This window comes from Rissa tridactyla, chromosome 2 (assembly GCF_028500815.1).
Source record: "Rissa tridactyla isolate bRisTri1 chromosome 2, bRisTri1.patW.cur.20221130, whole genome shotgun sequence".
Taxonomy (NCBI): domain Eukaryota; kingdom Metazoa; phylum Chordata; class Aves; order Charadriiformes; family Laridae; genus Rissa; species Rissa tridactyla.
The window spans coordinates 128,583,435-128,610,985 of record NC_071467.1 but is presented as its reverse complement, the minus strand read 5'-3'; the positions used below and the strand labels follow the sequence as shown (position 1 = coordinate 128,610,985).

General features: G+C 36.7%; 1 protein-coding gene across 2 annotated transcripts in view; it reads right to left on the bottom strand.

The window, feature by feature from the left end:
• The window catches only part of TBC1D5 (TBC1 domain family member 5), a 320,822-nt gene that overhangs the window by 190,078 nt on the left and 103,193 nt on the right, over nt 1-27,551 (bottom strand). For both annotated transcript variants that reach the window (XM_054193612.1, XM_054193613.1), the window contains exon 4: nt 2,254-2,389. In XM_054193612.1, coding sequence (XP_054049587.1) covers nt 2,254-2,353 — 100 coding nt within the window. In that variant the 5' untranslated portion in view covers nt 2,354-2,389. The remainder of the gene's footprint in view (nt 1-2,253; nt 2,390-27,551) is intronic.

Below are 27,551 nucleotides of genomic sequence, written 5' to 3'. Positions count from 1 at the left end.
TCTCCTCCGCGTTTCTATGATACATGATACAGAAGACTTCACAATACAGATTTTCACCAAGTTAATTCTGTATCATGCCTGAAACTTGAGGCCAAGTTGAAAAACCTTGTCTTGAAGTACTTTTGTGAAACCAACGACGGACTGACTGTATGGACAGGAAAGACTGAATACTTTGATGCGCAAAGACCTAACACCATCTAAGCATACTCTTTATTTAAAATTAAATATCAAAACTTCAAAGACTTATTTTGGATACATTAAGTTTCAAATTAAAATGCAGTATGTGTTTCACAGTAAAAGAACCTATGAAGATGAAATGGATGCTTTATATAAAATATTTACATAGATAGAACGTAAAAAATGTACCATAGTTGGTAACCTTTATGACTTGGGGAACCATGTATTTACATATCTTTATCTTCGCATGTGCGTATGTGTGTGTTGTGTATATATTTTTAACAGTTGACAGCTGTTTTAGAGCATACAGAGATGCCAAGCTGAATGAGGGTCTTGATTACTTCAAGATTAGCTATCTAAAGTTTCTATTCATTTTAAGTGTTGTTAGTGCGAAGAGTCATTAGTCACTTCCTTGTCTCATAGAACATCAGCATACATTTACATTGTTAATGAACATTTGGGGTAAATGAATTAATGGCACTTTTAAACATCAATTCAATACTAATAACTTTGTATGTCATAGAAATGTTAAGGTTGGGATAAAAATGAGAAACCTTTTCAGTCAAGGTAACTAATTGCTTCTGGGCACCATAAAGGGTAAAATTAATTTACAATGTTTTTTTAACAGGGTAAAAATCTTGTTTTTTTCTTAAAACAGTTGACAGAATTACCAGTATTTTTCTAAGGAAAAAAATCAGATGATGCTGCTTATCTTTTTCTTGATTGGGGTAGACTAGAAGCAAGCTATATTTCCTCTGGAAAATGGTTATTATTTTAGGTTATTGCAAAGGATTATTTTCAAGTTTCTAAAAATATGTACAAAAATGCACTTAGTTTATCAAACTAAAATGGCTCCATATTGTTAAGATGTCAAATGTAATAGAGAAGGAACACTGACCTAGAAAAGCTATTTCATTTAATCGTCAGGTTTTAAAATACTTCCCCCTAGATGTTCATTCTCATTTTCTAACATTGAAAAAGCTTTATAAACAAACGAAGAAAAAATGAAAAAAAAAAAAATAGCTCAAAGGGACAATGAAATTTTACCAATATATTCTAAAGCAAAACATCAGCTTCTTATAAACTGAAGTAATAAACCTGACTAAGCAAAACTTGACATAGCTTTTTTAATAAGCACTAGTAAACTGAAGATTTATAGACAGATACACCCACACAGAGCAGTTGATCTGGGTGAGGGACTTAGGAAATGTGACAAAGTTGTTTCAACTCTGTAATTTAAAATAAATTTTTTATTTTGCCCTCCTGGTACATGTGTTCAATGACTGGAAAATTACAGGTAGTTAAGGTGCCACTGTGTATAACTGAGTACTTGAGGAATGTTTTCATGACAAGGATGAGCTTTCTCGTTAAGCTTATCACTTTCTTCGAACTAACTATACTGTCACTACTAGCAAATAAGTAGAAAAGACAAGCAACACAGACATGCATTGCATTATGCAAGCAGTTTGTTCTCACTGTTCATTAGAGTCTTCCAAATACTGCATTTAATTAATTTACTTTAGGTTACATAGTAATTTCTGCCTTTACAGCCGGTTCATACTATCTCAACTTTGAGGCTGTTGGTTTTTTTTCAAATAAAAATATAGGTGCTGAGTCAAACAAAAAAAAAAAAAAGGAAAATCAGCCTTTTTATTTGCATAATCTCATCCAAAATAAGATACTGAACTTTATTGTAGAATTTAAAAAAAAACAAAACAAAACAGAAAAAATCCCTAAGACCAAAGCAGTGTAAAAATCCATGCTTGAGAAAGTAACACAAAGCCATGCTGCATTTCAATATTCTTATGCTGAAGTCAGTGTTTGGTTTATGATTAAAAAAGGATGACAGCGCATTAAACGTTTGGCTAATGTTTCTGTCTGTAATTGAAAGTTGACTTTTTGTGGTTTTCATTAGTGTCAGAGTGTTCTACACACACTCTATGAAATGTTCTTTGAGTTGCCCTGTTCAACTTCATTGAGAGAATTAAACAAATTATGACAGGTACAGTTATCGTGACACACTTACATAAGGTTTCTAGGTAGAAACTCAAAAAAGTACAGAAATACAAAACTCACCTTCCCCTGGCTTGTTCAAGTAACTCTGCAAGGGATCGATGCCTATTTCTTGTTCCTCTGTTTGCAAAGGGTGACTGGTTTCAGACACAGAATGATACATACTGGCAATAGTAAATTCCAACCGAAGGGTATTTATCTGGAGGAAAAGAAACAGAGAAACAAACACTTCAGTGTTTCTTAAACTATTTTTCAATCACACAAGTCAATAGCAAAAACGCTTAAAACCCTTCCTTATTTTCCAGGCATAATATCACCATTAGATGCCTAATAGCAGAACAACAGTGTTTCCATTCAAATGTTTTATTATTTGGAGTCCAAAAGAATCATTATAGTACCTCCAACTATCACACTGCAAGTAAAAGTCCAAGTTTCCACAGACTGTAAAGTGGGGCAGGAGCCTTTTTCCTTCCTTTTTCTAGCTTCCCCAGTTCATCTTTTAGTCTGATTCCAGGGAGAACTGATGCTAGCCCTTGGGGACGATGAGGGTTATAGAGCAAAGCTGAGGTGAGACCCGTCATCATCACTCTTCTGGACTCAGGACCTCTTATCCTAGAAAAACTTCCTTTTAACCACTATTTTTTCAGAAATCATAGGTCAAGTATAAGATAACACAGAGAGGGATGTAAACACATGCGAAAAGAGAGAACGAGATAATACTGACCAGTTTGATGGCTGATTTTGGTTTTCTCAAGATTTGTATTAGCTTTCCAGAAAGCTGGTGTTAAGGAAGCATTTGAAGAAACACAATAAGCTACCTGGTGAGTATTTACAAGTTCTTTCAGAACAAAGTTGTTCTTCCAAAAATGAAGGGCAAAAGGGGAGAAAAAAGGGGAGAAAGCACAAAACTGAAACCCCAGAAGTAGGTGATGTGGGTTCATCATCACAGGCTGCTGAACGGCATTCACATCACTATCACATAAGTGTACAACTGTGTTTGTTAGAAGTTCATGTGAGGAGTGTTGGAAGCTAATACAGGCTGCAACGAATAAGAGGATGCCAATAAAAGGGTGAAAAGCAGATGGTGTTATGGTCAGTGCAGTAAGAAGGAAAAACGACCTTTCCAGTGCCTTAACAGCGCAAGAGTACATTTGTCATGGCTGTCTTTTGGTCACTGTACACTAATTTATTAACTTGCAACACAGAAGTACTATGCCAGCCAAATGGTTTGATTTGCCCAAGCACACTAAGTAGCTACCTATGACTGCCAGGTGAGTTTTAAATATCACTTACTGTAACTGCTTAGTTTACAAGTACCATAACTTTCTAACTCCAAGAAAATTATACCTAAAAAGACACATACAAGGACAAACACAGAGAGGGATGCACCTACACTTTCAGGACTGGTATATTATTGATTTGGAAATCACTTTAATTATGCTTTTCCTTTGGTTCTTACAAGGCACGGCATTGACCACATATGCTTTATACCTTTGGTTTACTGTCAATAGGGGGACTGGAATTCTTAAGACCTTTCTAGTTTTGTGCGCTATTCATCTGCTTCATTTTCCTACTAAGTTATGTGAAAAAAAATTATACTAAATAATAAACAAAGCTAGATGAGCCACTGTTAGGCATTTCCTTCGAACCAAGGCACACAGACTGTTTCCAAAAGGATGCTCTCTCAGCTGTATTCCCTGAGGGTTTTGTCATTTATTTGCCCCGGCACCTGTGTTGGTGTAGTGCTGAAACAACCCCACCATCGTCTCTCACTACTTTTTAGCTAGAAAAGAACATCTGAAGCTCTTGGGAACAAGGAGCCAGGAACTGAGGGAAGGAAGGGCTGGCTGCTTTTGCAGTGGAACACCTTTATGTCAAAGTATTACCGTCATACAATCATACGATAAAACACACCCCTAAATACAGAATTGCCTTGAACAACTCTTTGTACTAGCTCAACAAAATTTATTATGAATGCAAGTACAAATAATGAGTTTCCTATGTAATTTATAAACCATAATAATGAAAAATGCATGCATGGTAATTTGGAGAAAAACATTTATAAACTTGCTAGCAACTTAAACAACATTTCAGTGTTTACCTACAGTCTTATGGCTACGTAATATAGAGAGATGTTTATAACCACCTGATATCTTGGATAAATAAATGAAAAACTTGAAAGAATTTACTTTCAAAAAACCCCCAACAAAACACAATAAACAATTTTGCAGAAAGAGATGTTTCTAATTTTCTCCTACTGGAATTCTAGTTGCTGCTCTTGTTCTCTTTGCTGTATCATTGTAATTATCTTTCTACTGATCTGTTGACTTTGCCTTCAGAAAAATTACAAGCTTATTTCAAACTGTGCTGCCAGAGTTTAACTTTTTATTTTTATGCTCCTTCAGACACTGCTACATGATCTGACCAAGACACAACCTGTGTGCCTTTGAAACTGAGAACCAGGCACAAACTGACCTTATCAGCCTTTGTAGTCTTAGCAGCCACCATTTAGTTAAGACACGCCATGCTTCAGACTTACATCGTCTTCTATCAACAACCCAGTATGAAATTAGCTCTAGCAAGTTTGTTCTATATTCTTCTGTTCTGTATCCATGTTCTCTTTTTTTCTTAAATGCTTCCCAAATGCCATGCCTTTACAACATATAAGAGCCATAATTTGCTTTACAGACGGTTAGAACAGTTTTAAACAGCTGAATAGATTTACTTTTGATACTCACACAGTGATTTAATCAGTTACTTGTGTTTGTTTACGAATACATTTGATTAGTGTTCAAAAAAATATCACTACCTATTAGTCTTGTCACTCCTTAGTCCAAGCAATTTTCTTTACAGTTTTATACTTAAGTTCTTTTCAGCTTTTCTAACAAAGAGCAAATTAAACAATTATGATTACACTTGGGATCTTTCTCTGAGACAGATTAATTCTTTACAGGTTTGTGGTTGATTTGTAATGGCCTATAACATATTGTTCATATTAAATAAGACACCATTTAAAACATTCTCAACGTGAAACAATAAAATGTTATAAAAATCTGAAATTCAATTATTAGATCACAAGACTCGATGCTGGTTATCTAGTTAAACCCTAACACCTCAGTCAAAGCTAAAAGTGAGTCTTTTATTTATTCCTACCTTTTTTTTCCTCCAAAGATGAAGGGCCAATGGAATGGTTTCAGCTGGGATGGAGTCAACTTTCTTACTAGCAGCTGGTGTAGTGTTATGTTTTGGATTTGGGATGAGAATTGGTGTTGATAGAGCACTGGTGGTTTTAGTTGTTGCTAAGCTCTCAAGGCCTTTTCTGCTCCTCACACCGCCCCACCCACGAGCAGGCTGGGAAGGCACAAGAAGTTGGGAGGGGACACAGCCAGGAGAGCTGACCCCAACTGGCCCAAGGGATATTCCATGCCATATGACGTCATGCTTAGTATATAAAGCTGGGGGAAGAAGAAGGAAAGAGGGGATGTTCAGAGTGATGGTGTTTGTCTCCCCAGGTACCCATTACGTGTGATGAGTCCTGCTTCCCCTAGAGATAGGTGAACACCTGCCCGCTGATGGGAAGCGGTGAATGAATTCCTTGTTTTGCTTTGCTTGTGTCTGCGGCTTTTGCTCTATCTATTACACTGTCCCTATTTCAACCCAAGAGTTCTCTCACCTTTACCCTTCTGATTCTCTCCTGCATCCCAGCTGGGGGTTGTGAGCGAGCAGCTGTGTGGTCCTGGTTGCTGGCTGGGGTTAAACCATGACATCTAAAAAACCTGAAGATCAGGTACCCTTCCCAGCACTGGGAATTAAACTATTCTTTAATATACATGAAAAAATAATTAAGGTAGCACATGAAACATTTATCTAGTTAGGGGAATGAAAAGAGACACTAATCCACCCATGAGCCCAAGGAAAAGACAGGCAGATAAACTCCTAATCTGGCTACTCTCCTTCGGTACTTAAGCAGGGGAGCCTTCATGCACCATTGGGAAGTGCTGCTGTGGCATGGCCCTGGCACAGGGCTCAGCTGCTTTGCCATGCCTCCACTGAGGACACCATCACAGGTCTGCTCCTCACCGACCAATGCATGTGGAGTGAATCCAGTCTGCTTTTTGGCAACAGTAAAGGCAGCTTGTCAGTACTTCTGTAACCCGCCAGCCCAGGTTCTCAATGGAGGCCACCAAAAATCCCTCGAAAGGCAGGCTTATGGACTCCAACACAGAACTCCACTGGATAAGGACTTTGTGGAGATACTAGCTTATAGCACATCATCTTCTCTCCTCGTGACCTCCTCCATATTCCATAGGTGATAAAATAACTACCTGTTTCCATTAGGAAAAATTTTACTAATATTTACTAATATCCACCTTACTAACAACCTCTTTCTACACAGCAGGGACCAACTGCCTATTGCATTTTATGGTCTGACTTAACACACCCATTCAAATTCACACATTTAACACGCCCATTCAAATTCAGAGAACTTTTCTTGTTCTCGGTGAGTACTTAGCTTTGAACTCTGTTGCTTCTTTTTTAGGCATAAGGAGATTTGTGCACCTGAGAGTTTACAAATTTTTGCCTTCTGTATTAGCAGTTCTAATAGATGGTATTATTTCTACCACCTCTTGCCATACATTAGTCTTTCTCACACAGTCATGCCTTCATCAATATTCCCATTTTTCCTGTATACAAGCCGGTGAGTTTGGAATACTTAAAAAAATAATATTTAAAACAGTCATATTTCAAACTTCTTCACCAGACTGTTGGTGGCAACAGCCTCAATTCAGCCGTACTTCATTGTCCATTAATATGCATAAATCATGTCCATCTAGCTAGAAATAAAAGACAAAGACAAAAGTCTAAGTGAAATATGCTCCTACCATTAGCCGAACTGCTAATGAAGCACCAGTTACATATGAACCACAGTAGGGCAAAACACGTCAAAAAGCGTGTATTACACAAAAATAAAAGTTTATCACTATAACCAGAACAGTACAAAACAGCGGTCATCTGTAATAAGATCATAATAAATATTCACATAATAAACTGACTACAATGAATGTTCAGTTAGAAGATGAGAAGTTAAAAATAAAAACAAAGTTTAGAGTTCTTTTAGCAGTGAGACAATTCACGACCACAAGAACAAGTGGCAAGACTACCGTGACCTCAAAAATTGTGATACATTTAAAATCAGAACTTCACAAACAAAACACAGCACAGTTGAACATGAATACTGTACCTTATTTCAAGTCAAAAGACATTCATTTACCTCTTCACTTGCAACAGATACTGAATACAAATATTCAGTCTTCAGAGGAGCCATTCATGGATAACAAGCATTGTTTCAAAAATAGATACTAAATTATTTCAATTAAAAAAAACCTATAAACACCTCATCTAAAATGTTTCCCTTAATCATCAGTGTTTATACAAACTTTTTGAAATAGTTTATTCAAACTGCAAAACACAGCAAAACATATCAAAATTACTGTTTAAGATGTGAAGAGTATTCATATTGTTTGGGCAAAATTAGAAAATATAATCAGTCTCACAAAGGATATTTTAACTAAGTAGGTGAAAAAGAATTAGGCGATTTGAGCTTTTACAACATCCCTGTCCCCTCTCTTTCCGTCCCCCAGTGGTGAAATGAAAGGAGAGGAATTGCGGGCTTGAGGAGGTACTTAGGACCAGGGCAGAACAACTGCACGAACTGCAGCACTTGCCCCACTCTTGCTCCATGACATCCTCTTACCCCAGAACAATCAGCAAAAGAAGGAAAACATTTTATGTTTAAAGAAAGGAAAAAGAGAACCCACTAACTTTGAGGAAGAAGCTGAACAATGTGTTTAATCTTGGATATGCTAAAAATAAAAATCAGTTTATATCAGTACCAGCAAAGCTACTGGAATATGACATTTCTGAAAACTACTGAAGCGTACCAAAGTATTTAAATAATACTTTGCATTCATTCTATTAGACTGTATCAACCACCTTCTCCAAATTATCTTTGGGCCTTTATTTCATGCCATATAGCAAAGTTTACCATTTTAATTACTTAAATTGATGACAAGTAGAGGAAATACTTGTTTAGCTAAGTGATAAATTAGCTGCCCTGTGAAGTCAAATTGATTAAAACGACCTGACTAAAAGCAAATGTCTGATGTGGTAATGGTCTTATGCATGTTTTGTTAAGTTTGACAGCATCATGTTATGAGGGTTCACAATTCTGCCCCTCGTTTGCAGCTTATGAAGTAATCAAGCATGTTAGCACACAGAAGTGAGGATTCTCCAGAATGTGAAAACATTGTAAAGTAGATAAGGAATTAAGTATTAGAAGAATAAACGTGCATTATGTTTATTTAAAGCAATGAAGTACAGATGACTTGCAAATAATCTAGAAATGGTTCCAGAACCTAGGTTTTCTGTCATTGGCCAAATCTCCTGGGCTTTAAATTATTCCTCCTGAACTAGGAAAAAAAAAAAGAAAGTCATCCTTTCTCTGAATAGAGGGCTGAGCAGGAGACAGTCCTGAGCATGAACTTTGGAAAATGAGGACCATTTTGTGTGTTTCAAGCTGGATACTTTTTACTACGACACTCATTAATAGGCATTTTTGAAAATTTTGTTCCTACCTTTAATGTTCAGTGCTTTATACTTTGCTCTGGGAGTGATTTTTCCTTAGGCCACACGGACCACTTATCTCAAAGCTCTGAGCTCTTCCACTCTCCATCACTTGAGCCCTTTACTACCACCACCTCCATTTAAATACAGAAGATACCAGTTCAAGTGCCTCCCCCCAAAAAAATTCCCAACGAAAACCCACCAAACCCAAACAACATTCCCTCCAACTAGTTTAAAACTACCTAAGGTTTCTACTCATCGACTTCCATGGGCTGCCACCACCCACTGAAGAAACACGCCTTAGGAGGAACACTTACTAACTCAGAAGAAAAGCGCACAATTTGACAAACTTTGGATAGCATAATGCAAGTCTGTTTTCTTTTATAAAATGTATCAGATTATGTATCATTAAAATAGAATGATGCAAACATAAAAATGGACTGACATGGTAGAGCAGATTAACATTAACATCAGCCGGGGTCCAGAACAAAACAAACAAGATCATGCCACTGATGGACAGGTTAACAGCCAGTGAGTCTGATGATCATGAAATGCAATTAATTTTGTCCCATTTAATAACATTTCCTGCATTTTAACTTCTGCCTGTCTGATCTTTAATACAAAAACAGAGTTACATTGGACTTTAAATAAGTTAATTAAGTATTAAAATCAATCATGTGAAAGTCTTAATATTTAATATTGTTAGATTGTATATCAAAGTGGTTTTATTATTTATTTACTCCAAACCTTTTCAGAATACTTCATGTGGCAACAGGGGGTCTGTATCTCACAAGATAAATGCATTTACAATGCCAAATAAATTATATATAAAAGCATTTGTCTTAATACATGTCATTCAATATTAAATATCACCCATTGGTACCACCCTGAAACCCTAATCCATTTTTACCAACCGCACATTTGTATTATTCAAATGTTGTCTATTAAATAGTTGTCTCAAGAGCCACAGTAAAGGAATACATACCTAAGAACAATTATCATAGGAGCTCTAAAGCACTGTCTACAGATTTAACCCTACAACTTTCATGTCTTACCAGTACTTAAACATGCAAAGTATAAATTCAGTAGTGAATTAAAATGTCAGGGATAAGAAACACCACAAATAAGCCTGGGACCATGACAATGTATTCGCTTGGTAATTCATATGATAGTTAAAAACTTTTTTTTGCTAGAAGTTCTTTTAAAAAAAACCCCACAAAACAAACACAAAACTTTATCATAAGTAAACACACTATATTTTGTTAATTTGGAAGATAGGAAATCTTCCACTTATTTGTTCCAAGCAGGGAACTAGTTCATGCAGTTCCTAGCTTAAAGTTTTCTTGAGGTTACATGATTCTGTAAGATACGCACATTTGACTAGGGAAGAAAAACTTGAATAAAGCAGAGAGGATGGAAATCCTTATGAAGTGTTGACTGCTGTATTCTATACTGATAGCCCCCTACCAACCCAGTCAACAATGGTTCCCAAGGTCTAATGCTATGAACAGTGACATCTGGCATTTATGGTGAAACAATTTCTCTCTTCTGCATTGAAAGTGGTGACAACGGAAGTATAAACAGCACCAACCATCTTAAATTCCCAACACTACAGTTACAGTATGGTCTCATCTCAAACAAACAAAAAAAACCCAACAAAAACCCAGACACAATAGCCAAAGCCAGTCTCAATTTTGCAGTTTGAATTTCCTAAAAAAAAAAACCCAAACCCACACCATCAACACAAAACTGAGGCAGGCTTTATGTGACAGCTACACAATGAGGCTGCTAAGAGAACACTACTTTGGTCTAACATTGATTTCAAACAAGAAATGCCAGCAAAACCAAAAAAGATCCAAAGTCAACAGCTAAGCAGGCCCCTGCCCTGAACACTTCTCTGACCCCCAGGATCTATCTGTTTAGCAGCAGATGAGAAACTCTTATATTGCCGTGGTTTTACCAGACTTATTTTCAACTGAAGACTCAAATAGAGAAAGGTTGCTCACAGAGGTGAAGGGGAGGTGGCATGGCAGGGTTTGGTTTCTCTGGAGGCAGTGCTGATCTATGGAACAGAGCTGCCACTGTGGTAGCGATGTCATGAAGAATTGGAACAGCATCTCTGAAAAGAGGTTTGTTGGCCTTTTGAGGAGTTTTATATGGCAGAATTTAAGGGACTAAACCTCACAAGCATGTATAAATAACAGTGTTCCTGACAGTGGCTACAGCTATGGGTGATGCAATTATTTATAAAACAATCCTTGAAGGGTAAAGAGAAGGCAGTAGCCCAATCTTCTAACAAAGTAGCAGTCAGTTTACTGTCAGTGGTAATATAAGGAATAAAGAAGAGGAACTGGTCATCCTCACTTATGATAAAAGTTACAACTTAACTGGAAAAAGAAGTAAGGTTTGATGAAATAAATCATATTACTAGAATAGTAATAGAGGACTATTATTTAGTCAGAAAGAATATGTCAGTCAAGAGTGAGAGCGCTGCCTCGTAAACAGAGGTTACCTGCACTTACTCTGAAATCAAGAGTGTAGGAGAAGATTGAAAATTGAGATAATAAAAGACGGTGAGAGAGAAAACTACAATACTCATAGAAGACATACACAGGAAAAGGAATCTAGTAGAAGAAAGAAAAAGCAGACAGGTAGGTTACTGGATTAAACTGAGCTGGATTCTACGCCACAAATACAAACCAGCTCGAAACAGAAAGACGTAAAGTTCAAATGAAGGTGGTCTTAGTAGGACAAAGTTCATGATTTTTAGGAAAGGAAGGAGGCAAAAAGCCATTATAATAAAACGAACAAGATTTTAACAACGCAAGTTTCAATTTTTAGGCAAGAAACAAAATCAGAAGGAGGAATTCAGGTAAGCTGGCCAACTCTTAAAGAAAGCTCTCTTACATTATATGTAGACTATCCTGACGCAGAGGAAGGACAGAAAAGGCAATGACATGAACTTGGCACACTTAAATGAACCAAAGCGTAAGGAGGAAACATGCTAAGTAAAAAATAGGTCATATAGAGCAGGTTACGTATAAATAAGCACAAAGTTATAGGGTGAAATCAGAAAGGCAAAGAACAAGTAAGGTGCAATTAACAAGGAACACCAGGAACAAGAAGAGAACATTATGTACCACGTAAGGATACACATATGCACACACCAGTAGGTAGACGAGAACAATGAAAAGATTTGATCTGCTCTTTAAAGGAGAGGGCGAGTTATCAAAGATGACATGGGGGGGTTAACTGTTTTCTGCTTCACTCTGCCAAGATTCAGTTACAAATCAGATGGTTAACACATACAGCACCGTTTAAACAACACATCGGTTATCTCGGAGAAAGAAAAGGTTAGAGAACTAGGTAAATCAGTTCTTTTTAAATCATCGCATGCAAAGGAGTTTAAGGTAATTTCATGCAGTAGTTTTGACTTAATTGATACTGCTGTCAAAGGAGGTAGTCCCATCCTTCTCCTCCTTCTCCTCACAGATCATTGTTCCCCCGTTACACTTTCCCATTACTGGCACTAGCATCTACACGGAACCAGGTCACTCAACTCATCTGGGTTGAAGCTATCCTGCCAAAAGAGTAAGTTTTAACCGGGACCTGTTAAGACCTTGCACTACAAATAATCAACTACAAAAATGCAAGATGAGAGCAACCAGTTATGAAGCAGTTGTGATGGAAAAGATATGGGCAAGTGGATGATAATTTTAAAGTGAGTCAGCAATATCATATTACTTCAAAATGGCCAAAACAAGTCAATAAAAATGAGATGTGTACATCCTCTCCCATCATCTGATGCTGGTAAGGCCTGTGCACCAACAGTGTATCCATCTTTAGATGGATAGCACAGAAGGACAACAACCAGCTGCTGCAGTCCAGAGGAGAGCAACAAGACCAAGGAAGAGCCTAGAAACTATAACCTATGGTGTAAGACTGAAAGAAACTGACTGTTTTACTTTAGTGAAAGGAAGATGAGAGGGAAGGAAAGAAAAAATGCAGTAAAATTTCAAATCTTGACATCATTCAACTACGAAGTCACTCCCTTTTCTTACAGTAATCTAAAAGCACTGAAAACCCTATTCACATTAAAACAATTCAAACAATTGGAAATCCATTAAATGAAAGAAATCCCTTGTTTATTTTATTTTAGAACATATTTTATCTACCTGGTTACAAAACACTTCAACATAATTTAAATTAAAGCTTTCTCCTTCCAAAGATAGTTAAGAGATGAAAGTAGTTTACTGCTGTTGATGGTATGGAAATGACTGCTTTTAAGTATTTAAGAGTTTTACTTTCAGGAACACACAGGCACGATGCTATGCTACACACTTTATGTTTTAGTAATACATATGTAACTCAAAGGGCCAAAGAATGTCAAGACTGAAAGAAATCATCAAAACAGTGAACTGGAAAAAATGGCAGCTTAGCCTGCAGCCTTACCCAAAATGATAGTAACTAGCTTAGACACTAAAAGTGTATTCAATGAAATAAGTTTCGGGATATCACAGCTTTAAAGTAGTAAGCAATTAATCTAGGATTCAGCCTTTATTCTTTCACTATTTTTAGAAAACAGTTTCCTACGGGGGTTGACAAGAATTTTTATAGAAACACCAGCATGTTCATGCATGCACAGAGGATTAACATCAAGTATTTCTCTTCTAGATATGCAGATGCTAAAGCAGCACGATCTCATGCTGAGGTACAAAGAAAACTGGGGTAAGCCCTGTTTGGTAAGGAAAAAGGACAATTTCATCGGCACTTTCAAAGGAGCAGAAAGAGACAGAATTTGTTTCGTATCTTACAACGAAGTTTTTATATAATGTGAAGAACCATAAGCCATGTTCACCTACATGAACCTTATGTGTGAATTCAAATGAGCACAGTCGCAGAGGAAAAGCCAGTGCAAGCGGAAAGCAAAGACGAGGTGCTGCCTGAAATCTAATTCAGCTGCAGTGCAACGAATGCAAATTGCAAGGATTTCCCATTGCTTCTGCCCATGGGAGTGGTGGCTCACTTGAGTATGTCTAAAAGCCATACTCAGAGGAAAAAATCTTCTGAGTAGGGCTACCCCTGGTAAAAACTATGCTGAAGCTTCCCATGAAAGCTCCCTCTCACACCCAAATGCTCAGTCTCCAGACATACTCTGTTCATGTCATGTACTGCCTGCTCACATTGCTTCTCTTCAGCCTTGCCATAGCAGGAGTAACAAAAGCAGGGTGCTTAGGAGCTACTCTAGGGGCTCAGTATTTTTGTAAAATGCTTATTCATACCTAGGATGTAGTGAGTTTCAAACAGCAATATGTAAATAAAACGAAATAAAATAAACACCTGAAGCAAATGAAACCCATAAGACTTGGAAACACAAGGTATATAGATGAAACCTGCTAACCTTAATGGGTAGTTGACTGTATGAAAGCACTTTATACCAAGATATCACTGCTGACATGAGTAACATTTTACTAAGTTTTTTATTATTTTTTTTAGTAGCAATGTAACACCATATTCAGTTCTACTAAAAAGATGACAAGGCAGGTTCTTCCTCTTGCAGACAGTGAACTCTGCCGCTCAGCACATCCTGCTGCATCTTTTTTATTTATGGTGTTCAGGAACTCTTAAGTACTAACTCCTGCCAAGGTTAGTAATATTATGAATGGGTGAAAATTATGGTGCAATACTCTTCCTTCTTTAATAATTTGATCTCTTAATACAGTGTTATCTGCTACAACTTATTCTCCTATCCCTTCCCACTCCCGTATTTTCCATTCAAATTCTTGAGCAGCTGGATGAAGTGTTCTACGCTTTCCTGTACATGTACATCAAACTACCAAGGGAACGAGTGGTCTTGCTGAAGTCTTCAGACTCAGAGAAGCTAGGCAGGCAAGGCCACTGTAGCATAATGATTTCTGTAATGCACTGTTACTTAGAGGCACTTATTCCTCCTCAAATATTTTCTGGGCAGTCCCTGCTCCTTGCCAGAGCATGTAAAACACAGGCACAGAAGTCACCAGCATAAGTGGCGTGGTACATCAAACACACACTGGCTCTACTGCCTCAAAACCTGAAATACATGTAGCTCTTCAACAGCAAGTAGAAAAACAGTACTTTGCAAAGTTACAGAGGAACAAAAGTCTGTCTATAATTAAAAAAATTTAATTCTGCAGAACTTTAGAAATGTACCCTAAAATTTACAGTAACAATAAGAATCCATAGCATAAATTAATTCAGAAATAAGGATAAAATACACTGTGTAAAGGGGGAAATATTAATAAAAGTGAGTTGCAATTTATGAGTTAAAAGGGCTTTTTCGTTTGCCAGTAAATTTGTCTTACCAGAAACATCTGTCCCAAACAAGTTCTATTCGTTTTACCCTAAGTCGTAGGTTTATTTTCCTTTAGAAGTGAGCCAGGACACACTATGCGGCAAGAAGCAAAGCCTGGTTTTGCGTGACATTCTCAGAAAACATGTAAGTATCAGGGTGAGATCTTAGACAAGACCAGAAGTAGTAGGCTAAGGGATCAGTTGCCCTGAGAATTGTGTATGTGCTTCTGCTCTGGGGAATGAGGGCAGAAGAACAGGCAGGACTGGAAAGCTTTTTGATTTTTAATAGGTAATACAATAGATTGACGGCTCCTAAATACGTTAGGCTTAGGTGAGTGCTCTCCCTAATTCACCAATCACCACGACGTGACTGAATCACCCAGTGTTGTCTGAATACCAAGTTTTATTGTATGCAACCAACAAAAAGGAAGTAGAATTCCCACAAAACAGGGAACAGATTCAAAGAATTGTACTGGAACAACAGCTGTCATTATACTTTACAGAAAGCTTGCAACACCTTTGAGGCTAAGCTTTTAAGCCTATTTTATTAAAAAAAATATAACAGATGTAAACAAGATGTGGTTAGAAACCTCCTTGATTAAATTTTTCCTATTGTTTTTAGAAAGCCTTTGCAGACAGTTTTCTTGTCTGTGTTAGACGGACCAGTATGACTTTTAACATACAAATCACGATAGCATTAACATTCCGAATCCTCCTGGAGAAAATAGCTGTTTTCACATACTTCTTTCCAACTCTTTTTTTTTTTTTTCCTTCTGACTAATTTTATTACCATTTTTCTCTCCAAACACATGAAATATCATTTTGTGAAAAGGTAGTTTTCAGATTTTTTTTCCTGCTGCAGACTCTGTATGATCTCATTTTTAAAGTGGTCATATGCAAAAGCCTAGAAAAATGTTATTTTTGCTATGTTGTTGCATTTCTGGTATTAGTTCAGCTAGTGAAGTGACCTAACAGTAGCCAGTCTATGGACCGCTTAAGGCATTAAGAAGAATGAGATGAGGATTTTGAACTGGATCCAGAAGTAAATGGAAAGAAACCAAGCATATAGAACATAGGCGTGATCTGTTCTCACGTTTCTTTCTTACTTAATAGTAAGGCTGTGCTTCTTGGAGCACCTAAAATTAGTAGTTACTTTCAAAATCTTGGTCTATCATGTATTATTCATCTTCCTTTTTCTTCTAAAAGGAAGACATGAGATGGCAGTAGCAGGTGTTCTTATCTTCCTGATGGAAAAGGAGGAAAAAGTTGACCAAGGGGACAGATCTTTCTTCAAAGCAGAGGTGACAGACAGAGATAGCCTAGCTGAGATGACTATTCTCTGTCAAACACATATTGCAATTCCACCTGTTGCCAGGAAGGCTTGAAGCTTAAGGACTTTTCAGGCAGGCACTGGATCCTCTGCCTACTCATCCAAACTCTTGTGCCTGGCAAGTTCTTGTTTCTCGCTGCGGAAGAAAAAGGGAAATCCTGTTCTGTTTTAGCAGCCAGTTATAAGCAAACCACTGAACACAACGAACCCAGATGACTTTAACATTATTCCTCATTTTTGGGTTAGAGGTTTTGACCTTTTATCAGAAAGGAAAGCCAAAACGTAAGAGAGAATTGAAATGAAATGATTTAGAAAGACAGAAAATCACTCCTTCACTATGCTACTCCAAGTCAGCTTGCTTTCTTCCAAAGAACCTCACGTATGACTCCCCTCATGCATTCAAATAACTGAACACGCTATTTTTAACATAAAGATTAATTTCTAAAAAATGTCACATACTATATCTATATGAAGTCAGCCACTAGAAAGAATATTTCCTCACCTCTTTCAAATTCAAGATTGCCTCTGTATTTAGTGGAGCTGTTTCACAGCACTGATGTCAGAAACAGCAGATGAAGGAAGCAGTCTCACCTTCCAGCAACATATACACAGTTTGGCTTTTAAAAGGTAGCATAGAGGACTAAGGAATATTTCAGCTAAAACTGTTTGCATTCTTTTTCTCAAAGCCAGTAGGAATGATCATGAGAGATGTGCAGGAAAAGAACAGAGTTTTTGGTTTTGTTGGGTTGTTTCTTTCAGGATTGAAGTACCATTTGACCACCAAACTCCTCAGTTCACAGATAAAATGCTTTAGACCTTATCCACAGCCTAACATTACATGCTAAACTTTTCAACTTATTATTTTCTACAAATGGCTACTTTCATGGATATGTGCCATGCTGTTAAAACTCTTCTTCTGATTCGTACTATCAAAGGTCTTAAAGATACATTCTGAAACAACTACACTGGTTTTCGTTCTCATCAATAACAGTCTTGGTGCAAACCGATTTGTGAATACCTCTTAAACTTTAATATAGCAATGATTTAACTTAAGACCAGTTGTACGAATTAAAGGCACGCATAGTCTGTCATATCCAACCCAAGACTTACACCCGTATGGCACTTCTGTACAACTTAAAATCAATTTAGTCATTTTCATTCTAGTTTATATTTAGATAGTCCATCATGAAAGAGCCCAGAACTTTACCCTAACCTAGGTCCTCTGGATGCCATATGTACATGCAATCTACCACATCAATCAAAACAGCTCACAGTTCAGATGATGTATACACAAATAAATGTACTTTACCCAGAGGTCAAAATAATTTCTGTAAGAGCACAGTATATTCTCTTGTTTTTAGCTACCTCCTACAACCATGAAGTATAAAAATTTAACGAGCTGCAAAATAACAAATTGAACACCATACATCGAGTTTCTTTAGTGTCACACTAGGAATGCTATAATTATAATCAAGAATACACTTCACTTTTAACTCTATTTTTACTGTATCTTTCTACCTTGTGTCCCATGGTGGCGCGTGACAGTTTTATTATAAAATAGGGTTATGGAGTGAAAAAGGTGAAAGAACAAAATCATTTCTGCTACTCTGAGGTCACATGTGCAGGAACTAAGGTGTGGATTTTTGCTTTTTAAGATAATGTCTATATGTTTCATCCTTATTCCTATCTTAGCTTTTGCAGCCACCTAACACAGTCTGGGGGATCACCACGACAGTGGATAAATTAGGATTTCACTACCATCAAGTCTGAATTGTTTCTTAACAAGGCTACGAATCAGCGTAGTTCTGATTTGACAGAACTGTGAGACTTTCAAAACTGCACTTTCAACACAGTAAGTACAGTAGGTAGGATTTCTCAAAAACGTCTTAGAAATGCTGAGAAATAAGGTAGGTTGAAAAGTATACATATCACTACATTGGTTGCATGAAGAGAAAGCGGCAACACAAATGCACTGAAAGAGGCAGGAATAATTGTCTACACACGGTAGGGAAAAAAAATTGCTGAAATGTTGATGATCCACTTTCATTCCTTTTTTTTTTTTTCTCTAACTGGACAGCAACTTTCCTCCTTTCATAGGCATTGGACAGTATGAGGCCTATAAGCATAAAAGTTTTTTTAAAAGCCTGTAATTTAGTCTTTCTTCAAATTTGACTCAGAAAATAAACATATAGCTGAAATAAAAAGGAATGGACACATTATATATATATGATAATTCAATTAAACAACTGCGTAATATAAGCGTGTGAAAAATAGTTTCTGAACTTGTCATAAAAGACTACAGAAGACTGAGTTTTGGCTTCTCTAAAACTCCCATTGATTTTATTAGGCTGGATAGCCAGCCTCCGTGCTACGATGTACATGTACAAGGGACACTGCTCTAGATTTGTGAGAAGTTCTGACCTTGAGACTTTTTAATTTTTTTTTGCTCATATGAGTCAAATATGTAATTATTTTAAGAACCTTTCTGTATTTCACTATTATGCGTATTTCTGGTAAAGATTTGGGACTGTAATTTGAATATACTGCATGTTACTGTGACTTGTAAGTATTCAATTAGTAAAGGAGAGGTCTGCATTTGTACACCTTACCTTCATCTCTGAAAAATAATTAATACACACCAGATGCTGCGTAATGAGTTATTGAAATATGCAAATAAAAATATTCAAAGGGCCTTCACTTATTTTATGACAATGAAGTCCGTAGCTATGACATTCCAAACAACCCTAATCCTTAATTTCTTAAGCGTACACATGTACATTGAAACACAGAAGTAAAATCTTAGTTTTCTTTACAAGAGAACAGGATTTGAGTTGGAAGTCTAAATGTCAACCCTGAACATTATAAAATTATACAGAATAAGGAGGAAACAGGGCTGATAGTGCATATAAATATGACAGTGTATTAGGCTGCATTTAATTACCAGTTCAAACAACAACCTGATCTAACCTTTGACAAGTAAAATAAATGTTCTGAATAATTTAACCAAAGCAAACACTTGCTGTTAAATGCTGGCTAATTATAGTAAGAGTTGTACTGAGAGGGGGAAAAAACCCAAAAGAGATGGTAATTTATACACTTCTCCTGCAATTGCTACAGCTATTCCTTGAAACCCTTGAATTTTTTTTCCATGCGGGATAGTGATTAAGATTCTACTTCGGGAAAAAAATCTGTCTATGTTTAAAGGAAGATGCACTGTATTCGAATAACTAGCCTTGATACACAAGCACTGAAGAAACAGTCCAAATACAGAAAGTAAGGTAACATTAGTTTCAAGAATATCCACCTTTTCTATTGATGGCTTTCTGATAGAAATGTCTCCGTTTGCAAGGCTCTGTACCACACTGGAAGGTAAGAAAGGGCAGAAGAAGGATTAAGTCTTTTCCACAGAGTCAATGCAAAACCACACAAAAGCCTCATTACAGGATAGGGGAGCACTGTCATGTCCAATGCACTTCTGAAAAGTAAAGTAATGAATAAATTTAAATTCTTTACATAAATACTAGATCAACAGTTAAATGACTTAAATAAACCAGATAGATTCCTCAAAAACAATCCCTCCCAAATTATGTAATGACAAAATAATTCCACCACTATGACTTTTTTAGATATATTATAGCCCGATATACTCTGTGTGAAATATTGATCTTGTTTCAAGAAGAAGCTACAGACCTCAGAAAAATAAATATATGCAATAAAGACAAATATTTAAAGCCAGCATGCTTCCAATATCAGAACATCAATAACCATGAAATTGAAACCATTAGAAAAAAAGGCATTTTTTCCTGTAGCATATACACCTTCCAGTTGTAGGCTGTTTTTAAAGAAATTAATGGCTTTTGCTATCTTTGGGCCAGGAGTTTCACTTATTTATGCGATGAAAAGTTAGCAGCAGCATCAGCTTTCTACCTGCATGCACAATAGCTGTGGTTCAGCAGAATCAGAAGACCATGAAAATTTCACGGACAAGCAACGTATGGTAAACGAAAGAAGCCTATAAATCCCTAATCTTGAATATATATTAATATTTGAAGGCTTTATATAATCTGCAAAGTAAAAAGTGAGAAACATTAAAAATATTAAAAGTGACTGTAAGTATGCTTCTCTCTTTTCCCAAAAGTAATTTGCGTGCAGAGAAGTTCTGGCCACAAGTTTCCAAGACAAACATATTATTTTTAAGTTACCTTTTATAGTTTCATAAATATTTAAACTTTCCCTGAAATTTTAAATATGTTTATAGAGACAAAAATGCTAACATTCTTAGCCTCTTATAATGAAAAAATACAAATTAAACTGTTTTTTGAACACCGTAAGAGAAACAATTTTTAAAAGAAATAAATAATAAAAAAAAATTACTACAAATTGTTTACTTGATTATGAGTCAGGTGGATTCAAGAAATTGAAGTGGGTTTTCTAGCTTACAGTGTAAATTAAATATTGGAAAATTGAGTTTGAAGGTCATTACTATCCTTGCTCCATAGCTCAGGATAAAGTCTTTAAGCAAAAAAAGTAGTAAAGAATTCGACAAGATCCATGCCTGACACTCTGTAGACATTCAAGTACAGAATTAATTTTACACTATATCTACTGCTTCATGCCAAATGGACAGTGAAACGCACTGTTTTTTCTTTTGCTGAGGCATCATTAAACCCGATAGAAACACTGATAGAAATGCGAGTGTACTAAAATGTTAATATACTAAAAAAAACCCCAAACTCTCTTGGCCGTAGCTGCAAGGAATATGCACTGTTCCTGAATATCATCTTAGGTATCAGTCTGATATAGCAGGTGGTGTACCTGGAAGGGTGAATATAACCACATAATTTAGTTACATATACACGCGTACTTGGGCGTAAACCAGCTTATCTCTTTACGCAGCGTGGCCCACCTGAAGGACAATTTATAGGAGTCCAAAACATATCTCCAACCAAACCATTAAAGGAGACGAAGAATACCATGATGCTGAAACTAGCCAAGCTTCTCCCCTGACTTTATGCACCAAATTTTAACACTGAAAACCACAAGAACTAATGATGGAGTTAGTCCTTTAGAGCCATACTTCTGTGCAATAGGTCACAGAGAAATCAGGATTAGCAATGAAATAAAAAGCAGAATGGATCAACCAAAAGAAATCATAGCAACTACGACTGTGGGGTTCTTTTTGAACTAATCCAACATTTCATCCTGGTCAGCCTGTTATTATAAGTAACAATTAGTTTAGTCTGTACTGCAAGTTTCCTGCATATTTTAGATTGCATGTACTTGTAAGGTCTTCCTGAAGAGAATTCGCTTTTGTGTAGAATGGCTTTGTGATGTGGATTAGCCTCCACAAGGGATCTAAATTGACAATAATGAATTCATTTTATATAGTAGGCTAGACTTAAATGAGAAGTGAAAGGCCAGTGCCAGCAGAGTTCAGTGATCAGCCACTGTTGTTCTCTATATAATTTACTGGTTGAGTTTAATAATTACAGCATTGCCTTGATAATCTGTAGCTGTACCGGAAGGAGAGGAAGAGAAAATGCTTCTTGTGTTAATAGGAGAATTGAGTTTTTTTATTTAAATGCAGCCCCACATAAACTGCAAACAGAGTATTTATAACGAACATCTAAGAACACTGACACTGGTTTAAACTAAAATTAATTTATATCACTCAAATCCGGTAAAACATAATTTCAAGGCTTGATCTTATTAGGATACTTAATGTAATCTTATTAGAATGTGAGCTTCTATATATCAAAGTGTTTTATACATTGCAAATATATTTTAAAGAGCTCCAATAAACATTACTAAACAATTCACTACTGATCTGCAAACCTAGTTTCACAGGGGCAGATTATTGGATCTGTAACTAATACAGCAGGAGAGGCAATGCCTTCACACAGGCTATATTCTTGCGGCTACACAGAACCGGCTGTCACATGAGTGTTAAGGAAGTTTCCAGGACTTTCTCATCTCTTAACTGCCTGAGATTTAGCGCAGAGCAGCACGCTTTCCAAAAGGACAGAGTACCTACAGTTTCAGTGGAAGCAAATGGGGATCATGGATGCTTAAAATTTCAGAAAATCAGGCCTGGTGCCATACACGAGGAAAACGCTGCCAGAAATGTCACTCACAGAATCCATGCCTGCCACTCCACAGAGATTCATATATGCTTAATGATGGCTAGCAAGTACAGAGAGCAGACCTAGCTAAGGAAAAACAACAGAAAACGAGGCAGCAGGCAAGCGATGAGCACTCTGTCTGCACTCGTATCCCCACTGGCAAAGTAAAAGTAAAATGGTTAAGAAACTGGTAAGGCTGATGCCAAAAATTTAAATGTTTCTGAGGACTACAAGGCAGACCTTGAGAGATAGAGTTTTTAATCTCATTTGAAACAGTTTCAATACTTCAACATTAATGTATGCACATATATATTAATGAAGCAGACATGTTAATCCCCCCGATGTCGATGTCTGTGAAGCATCTTAGCTCTTACTTCCTTCACCATCAGTCGTGTGTAAGTAACATACTGTGGCAACATATGAATAGTTCATAGCTCCAGCAATGAATGAATGAATGAACAGTGACCTAAACGCAAGCAGCAATTAAGGTTTCTGTTTCTTTACCCATCAGCTATTGCATATACTCACAGCAAACAAGTGTGTTTTCCTGACATGCACACTTGTCTGTTAATAAGTTAAAGAACTATTTCAGTCAAGAGCCTTTATGTTTTTCCCCTACACGCTTCGTTTCTCGCTACACGCATTGGAGTTTCACTCGGATCGAGATGTTGATGACAGGCCAAGGAAATGGAGGTGATGCTGCCAGGGATTAAGGTAAAGAATACTACAGTACTTTGCGGAATTTCTGCACAAAGGGTCTGCCGTTGTTTCCCTGTGCTTGGAAAGCTTCAGTGCAAGCTTTCTGAAAAGTGCAACGAGAGCTTCCAGTTAGCACTTTTATTTCATTTTACTATGCCTTTATACATCCCTTGCAAGACTTTACTGTACTACAACAAAGTAGCAGGAAAGAGAAAAATTCCAACATTTTAAACAGCAACAAGCATGAAATAACTACAATATGCTATTTTGGTTTCTTTCCTGTTTTTCTCGAGGGGTGTGTGTTGTTCTTTAGGTTGGTTGGGTTTTTTGTTGGTGTTTTTTGTTGCTTGGTTTGGATTTTTTATGCTTCATGGGGGAAGAAGAAAAGGGCAAAAAAAACCACACAGAAAGAGCCATGCCTGATCTTTTTCACAGGTTCAGTTCAAAATAATTCTACTAATAATCTACTGCACATTATCAATACAGTAGGTGTGTGTTCAGAGATAAATTACATTATAACTCACCCCAGTGAAACTAAATTCCAGTTGCAGAACCTTGTTACAGGAAACATCTGTAAGAGCAACTGCTGGCCTTTAAGGGACCAGCAGGTACAAATTTAAGTAAAAGTAGTTCACAAAAATACTTTTCCAATTGTGAACAGAATGACTGACACAATCTTACCTGTCAATGAAAACTCTACAGAAATCCATTTTTTCAAATCTTTTCTCTCAGTTTAAAAACTGAATCCATTTTCCCTATTATCTACAATATATGGTTCAAAATTCTCAGCCCCTGTTAGTCTAGCAACAAATGATCTCTGCAAAAATAAGCTGAAGAAAATTAAGACAACCCAGACCAAAGAAAAGAAGCAGATCCTTGGAGTTGTTAGTACATTAAATGAGCATTACACTAACGCATTTGTCTTTGTAGAAATCGGAGAAAAACAGAAGGAAAGCTATCTGCTTGAGATAAGTAGATTTTTTTTTCTCTTCTATACTAAGCTTTTTAGATACAACAGTGTAATTTTATTTTATTCTTTTTTAATCAAATAATCAATGTGGATAATTGGTCAAGGGAACTTAGGAGTCTACTAAGGTGCAAAGTGGATGACTGGCTCCTTTATTCTTGAAGGTTGCATCATGTTGCCTTGTGATTTTTAAAGCCAAAATTTGTAAGGAACGTGTATTCAATAACTTATGTTTAACACTTTAATAAACTCTTTACATTCCATGAACAGTGTGTGCTACAGAAATGAACAACCCTCATCATTCAATATTGAGATTAGCTCTGCCCCTTCCAGCATCAATTCTGAACCTATGGCATGTATCAGGTATCTATAGATTTTTTAAAAAGCAATTCATTTTACATGATACTGGTATTCCCCAGCACCTCTCTATGTTCTTAGAATAACAAGGTATGACTTCTCAAACGTTTGCTTCCTCCCAGCCTTTAAGTAGTCAGAAATGTGCATGTATGTGGGTATACGGGCACGTTAATGTAATACATACATTGCTATATAGGTAAAATACTACCTTTGCAGGATAAATGATGCCGCTCCTTTTACTACAAGATAATTTTAATATAAGGGACAACAAGAAGAGAGAAGAAGAGGTTGCAGGATCTTATCTCTCAGAACAAAAAAAGTATCTCACAAATGAAGAAAACAATTATCAGAAACCACTGTTAGGAACAATAATTTAATTTCCCTGAACTCAAACGCTACAACATTCAGCTAACACTGAAGAAATTGAAAAGTAAAATGACTCATAAACTGCCAAAAATCAATAGGGGCGAAAATTTGTTCTCGCTATCAGAGGCAAAAGCAACAAAATGGTAAAATGCAAACTCTATTTTAAAATGTAGGTAACATTGACAAAGATCTGATTGAGAAGAAATGTATGACTGGGCAAAGAGAAGGCTGGTTGATCAGACTGACAAGAGCAGAACAGTTTGGAAACTGCAGATTCAGCTGGTCCCTGCTGCTACTTTACCCAAAGCACATGAGGGGATTATATCTATGTAGGAAGGGGAACAAATTTGGTGAAGCCATGGAAAGAAATAGTGAATTAATCTCAAGTCATAATGGGCGGACTTCTCCACTGTGTGTAACGCTCTGCAGCATCATCTCCTGGATGCTTGGAATCGGATTATCAGTTTTGCTGCAGATTTACAAGGCGTTAAGGTAGCCTTAGACTCCCTCCCGCTCTCCTTTCTCTCCCTGTCCTCCCCGAATATTAATCCACCTTTATTCTTGAAAACTATTTACATTAGAAATTAAAAATCATGTAACAGACATTACAGGAAAACCACCAATTCAAATCTCCACTTTCATAAATAAGGATCTATTTTTATTCTTCTTCATTTTAGGACTTCCTTGTATGTATTCATACATTACTTTTCAACCTTGCTGGAGCTAAGAGGTTGAATGGACACTGACAGACCATTGAAGGAGAACAGGTTCTTTCATGATAAGCCAACATAGCTCTAGGACAATTTTGGACATTATTTGTCAAGTGTTACTGTATTAAGGAAGCAATTTTTCAAGGTTCACATGCACCAAGTGCAGTGTATATTATACAGCTATTAAAAAAGCAGCGTTAACATAAGACTGAATATATCTTGTTCATGTAATTATCTACTCAATTCAACATGCCCACACAACATTTACATACAACTAAAAATGTAAAAACTCACAGAAATCAAAATCTCTACTGTATGATGCTCTTGGATAACTCACACTCCCACTTCTTTCTTAAAACCACATCCGGTAATATTATTCAAAAAAGAAACTTGCACGTCACATACCCAACAGGCTTAGGAGTTTTACGTTCATATCTACAAAAATTATGAAAAGGCAATCAGAAATTTCATGGACAGTATACACACTTATTAATATGATCTGTTTTATTAGGTCCCAGTGAAAACATCTTATTAGTTCTACAATTAAATGATTCAGAAACCATCCACACTATCTTTGCCTTTTAACAGTTCCAATCAGTAGCAGATCTAGGTGTAATCAACAGCAGCAGGGGGCTTTAGGAAGCAAAACAAAACAAAAACAGTAGGGATCTTTACTAGTTTACAGTAATTGATACAAGGAGATGTTATATGTTACTGCAAGTTAGCCCAAGATACGGAAAAGCTACATGAAAATTCGCTATTATCTATAACTACCATTTCAATATAGCAACAGCAATACAATAAGCTTTTAAAAAATGGAGTATTTAAAGTTTACTGAATTCCTTGCCAATCTGGAAGATCTTTTTAATCTCTTTTTTGCCCCCTCTAATTCTACATCCTTTTCTGCAACAAGATCGATATTTGGGTTACCATACATTCAGAATTCATGGATGTCACCCCTTAAATTTGTGAGTGGGCTGCACGAGTGATATGAAGTCCCTCTTCTGTAGGAGTTGAGCACATGGTCTGAACAGCACTTGTAGCCCCTGCTATGCATGGTAGCGAAACTATGTTTCCCATATGTTAGTGCTGACAGGCTGACTGATATAAATTCAACTCAAAGAAACTTACATACAAGTTATTTTTACGCTTTTTAATCCTTTTCCTCTATTAACAGTGTCCCAGATATAAGAAAGGAATACATTAAAGAGAAATTGATAAGCGGTGCAATAATTTATGCACCCTTTGAGTGCTAGGACATCTGCATAAAACGAGGCCATCGCCTTTTTGATGTCAAGGATCTTGGGATAGTTCCAAATTGTAAGTATTTAAATCCTAAGCTTTTAAATTCCTATTGATTTTAACACAAGCGCAAAGAGATAAGCATCCAAGTGTCTTTTTGGATCTGCCCTTGCTATCAACTCTGAAAAAGATTGTATCCAGCCACAGCCACGCAGCACTCATAAAGGACAACCAGTGAGCATCTTACAGTGAGAGCCCATGTGGTCACATCTGCAACATTCCTGACCTTGCTAATTTAAAGCAAGTTTGCATAAAAAGAGCAATCACACTTTTGGACTGAGGCAGAGCCACAGAGATGACACACTCCCACCACCCCATCTCCTCTGTGGAACCAGAGAAATCAGCAAGCAGCCTATGGGTTGCTTTCTTGGTGGCCAGGTGAAGACTCATGAAATTAAAAATTTGTTACAGATGACTCGCTCAATGACCACCAAATGAGTATCAGAAAGCCTTATATTTGCTTGAGCCATTGTAGCCTCTTAAAGAGGAGAAGTTCGAAATTACATAAATACATCTAATTAATTACTTAGCATATGGATAATTTTATTCTTTTT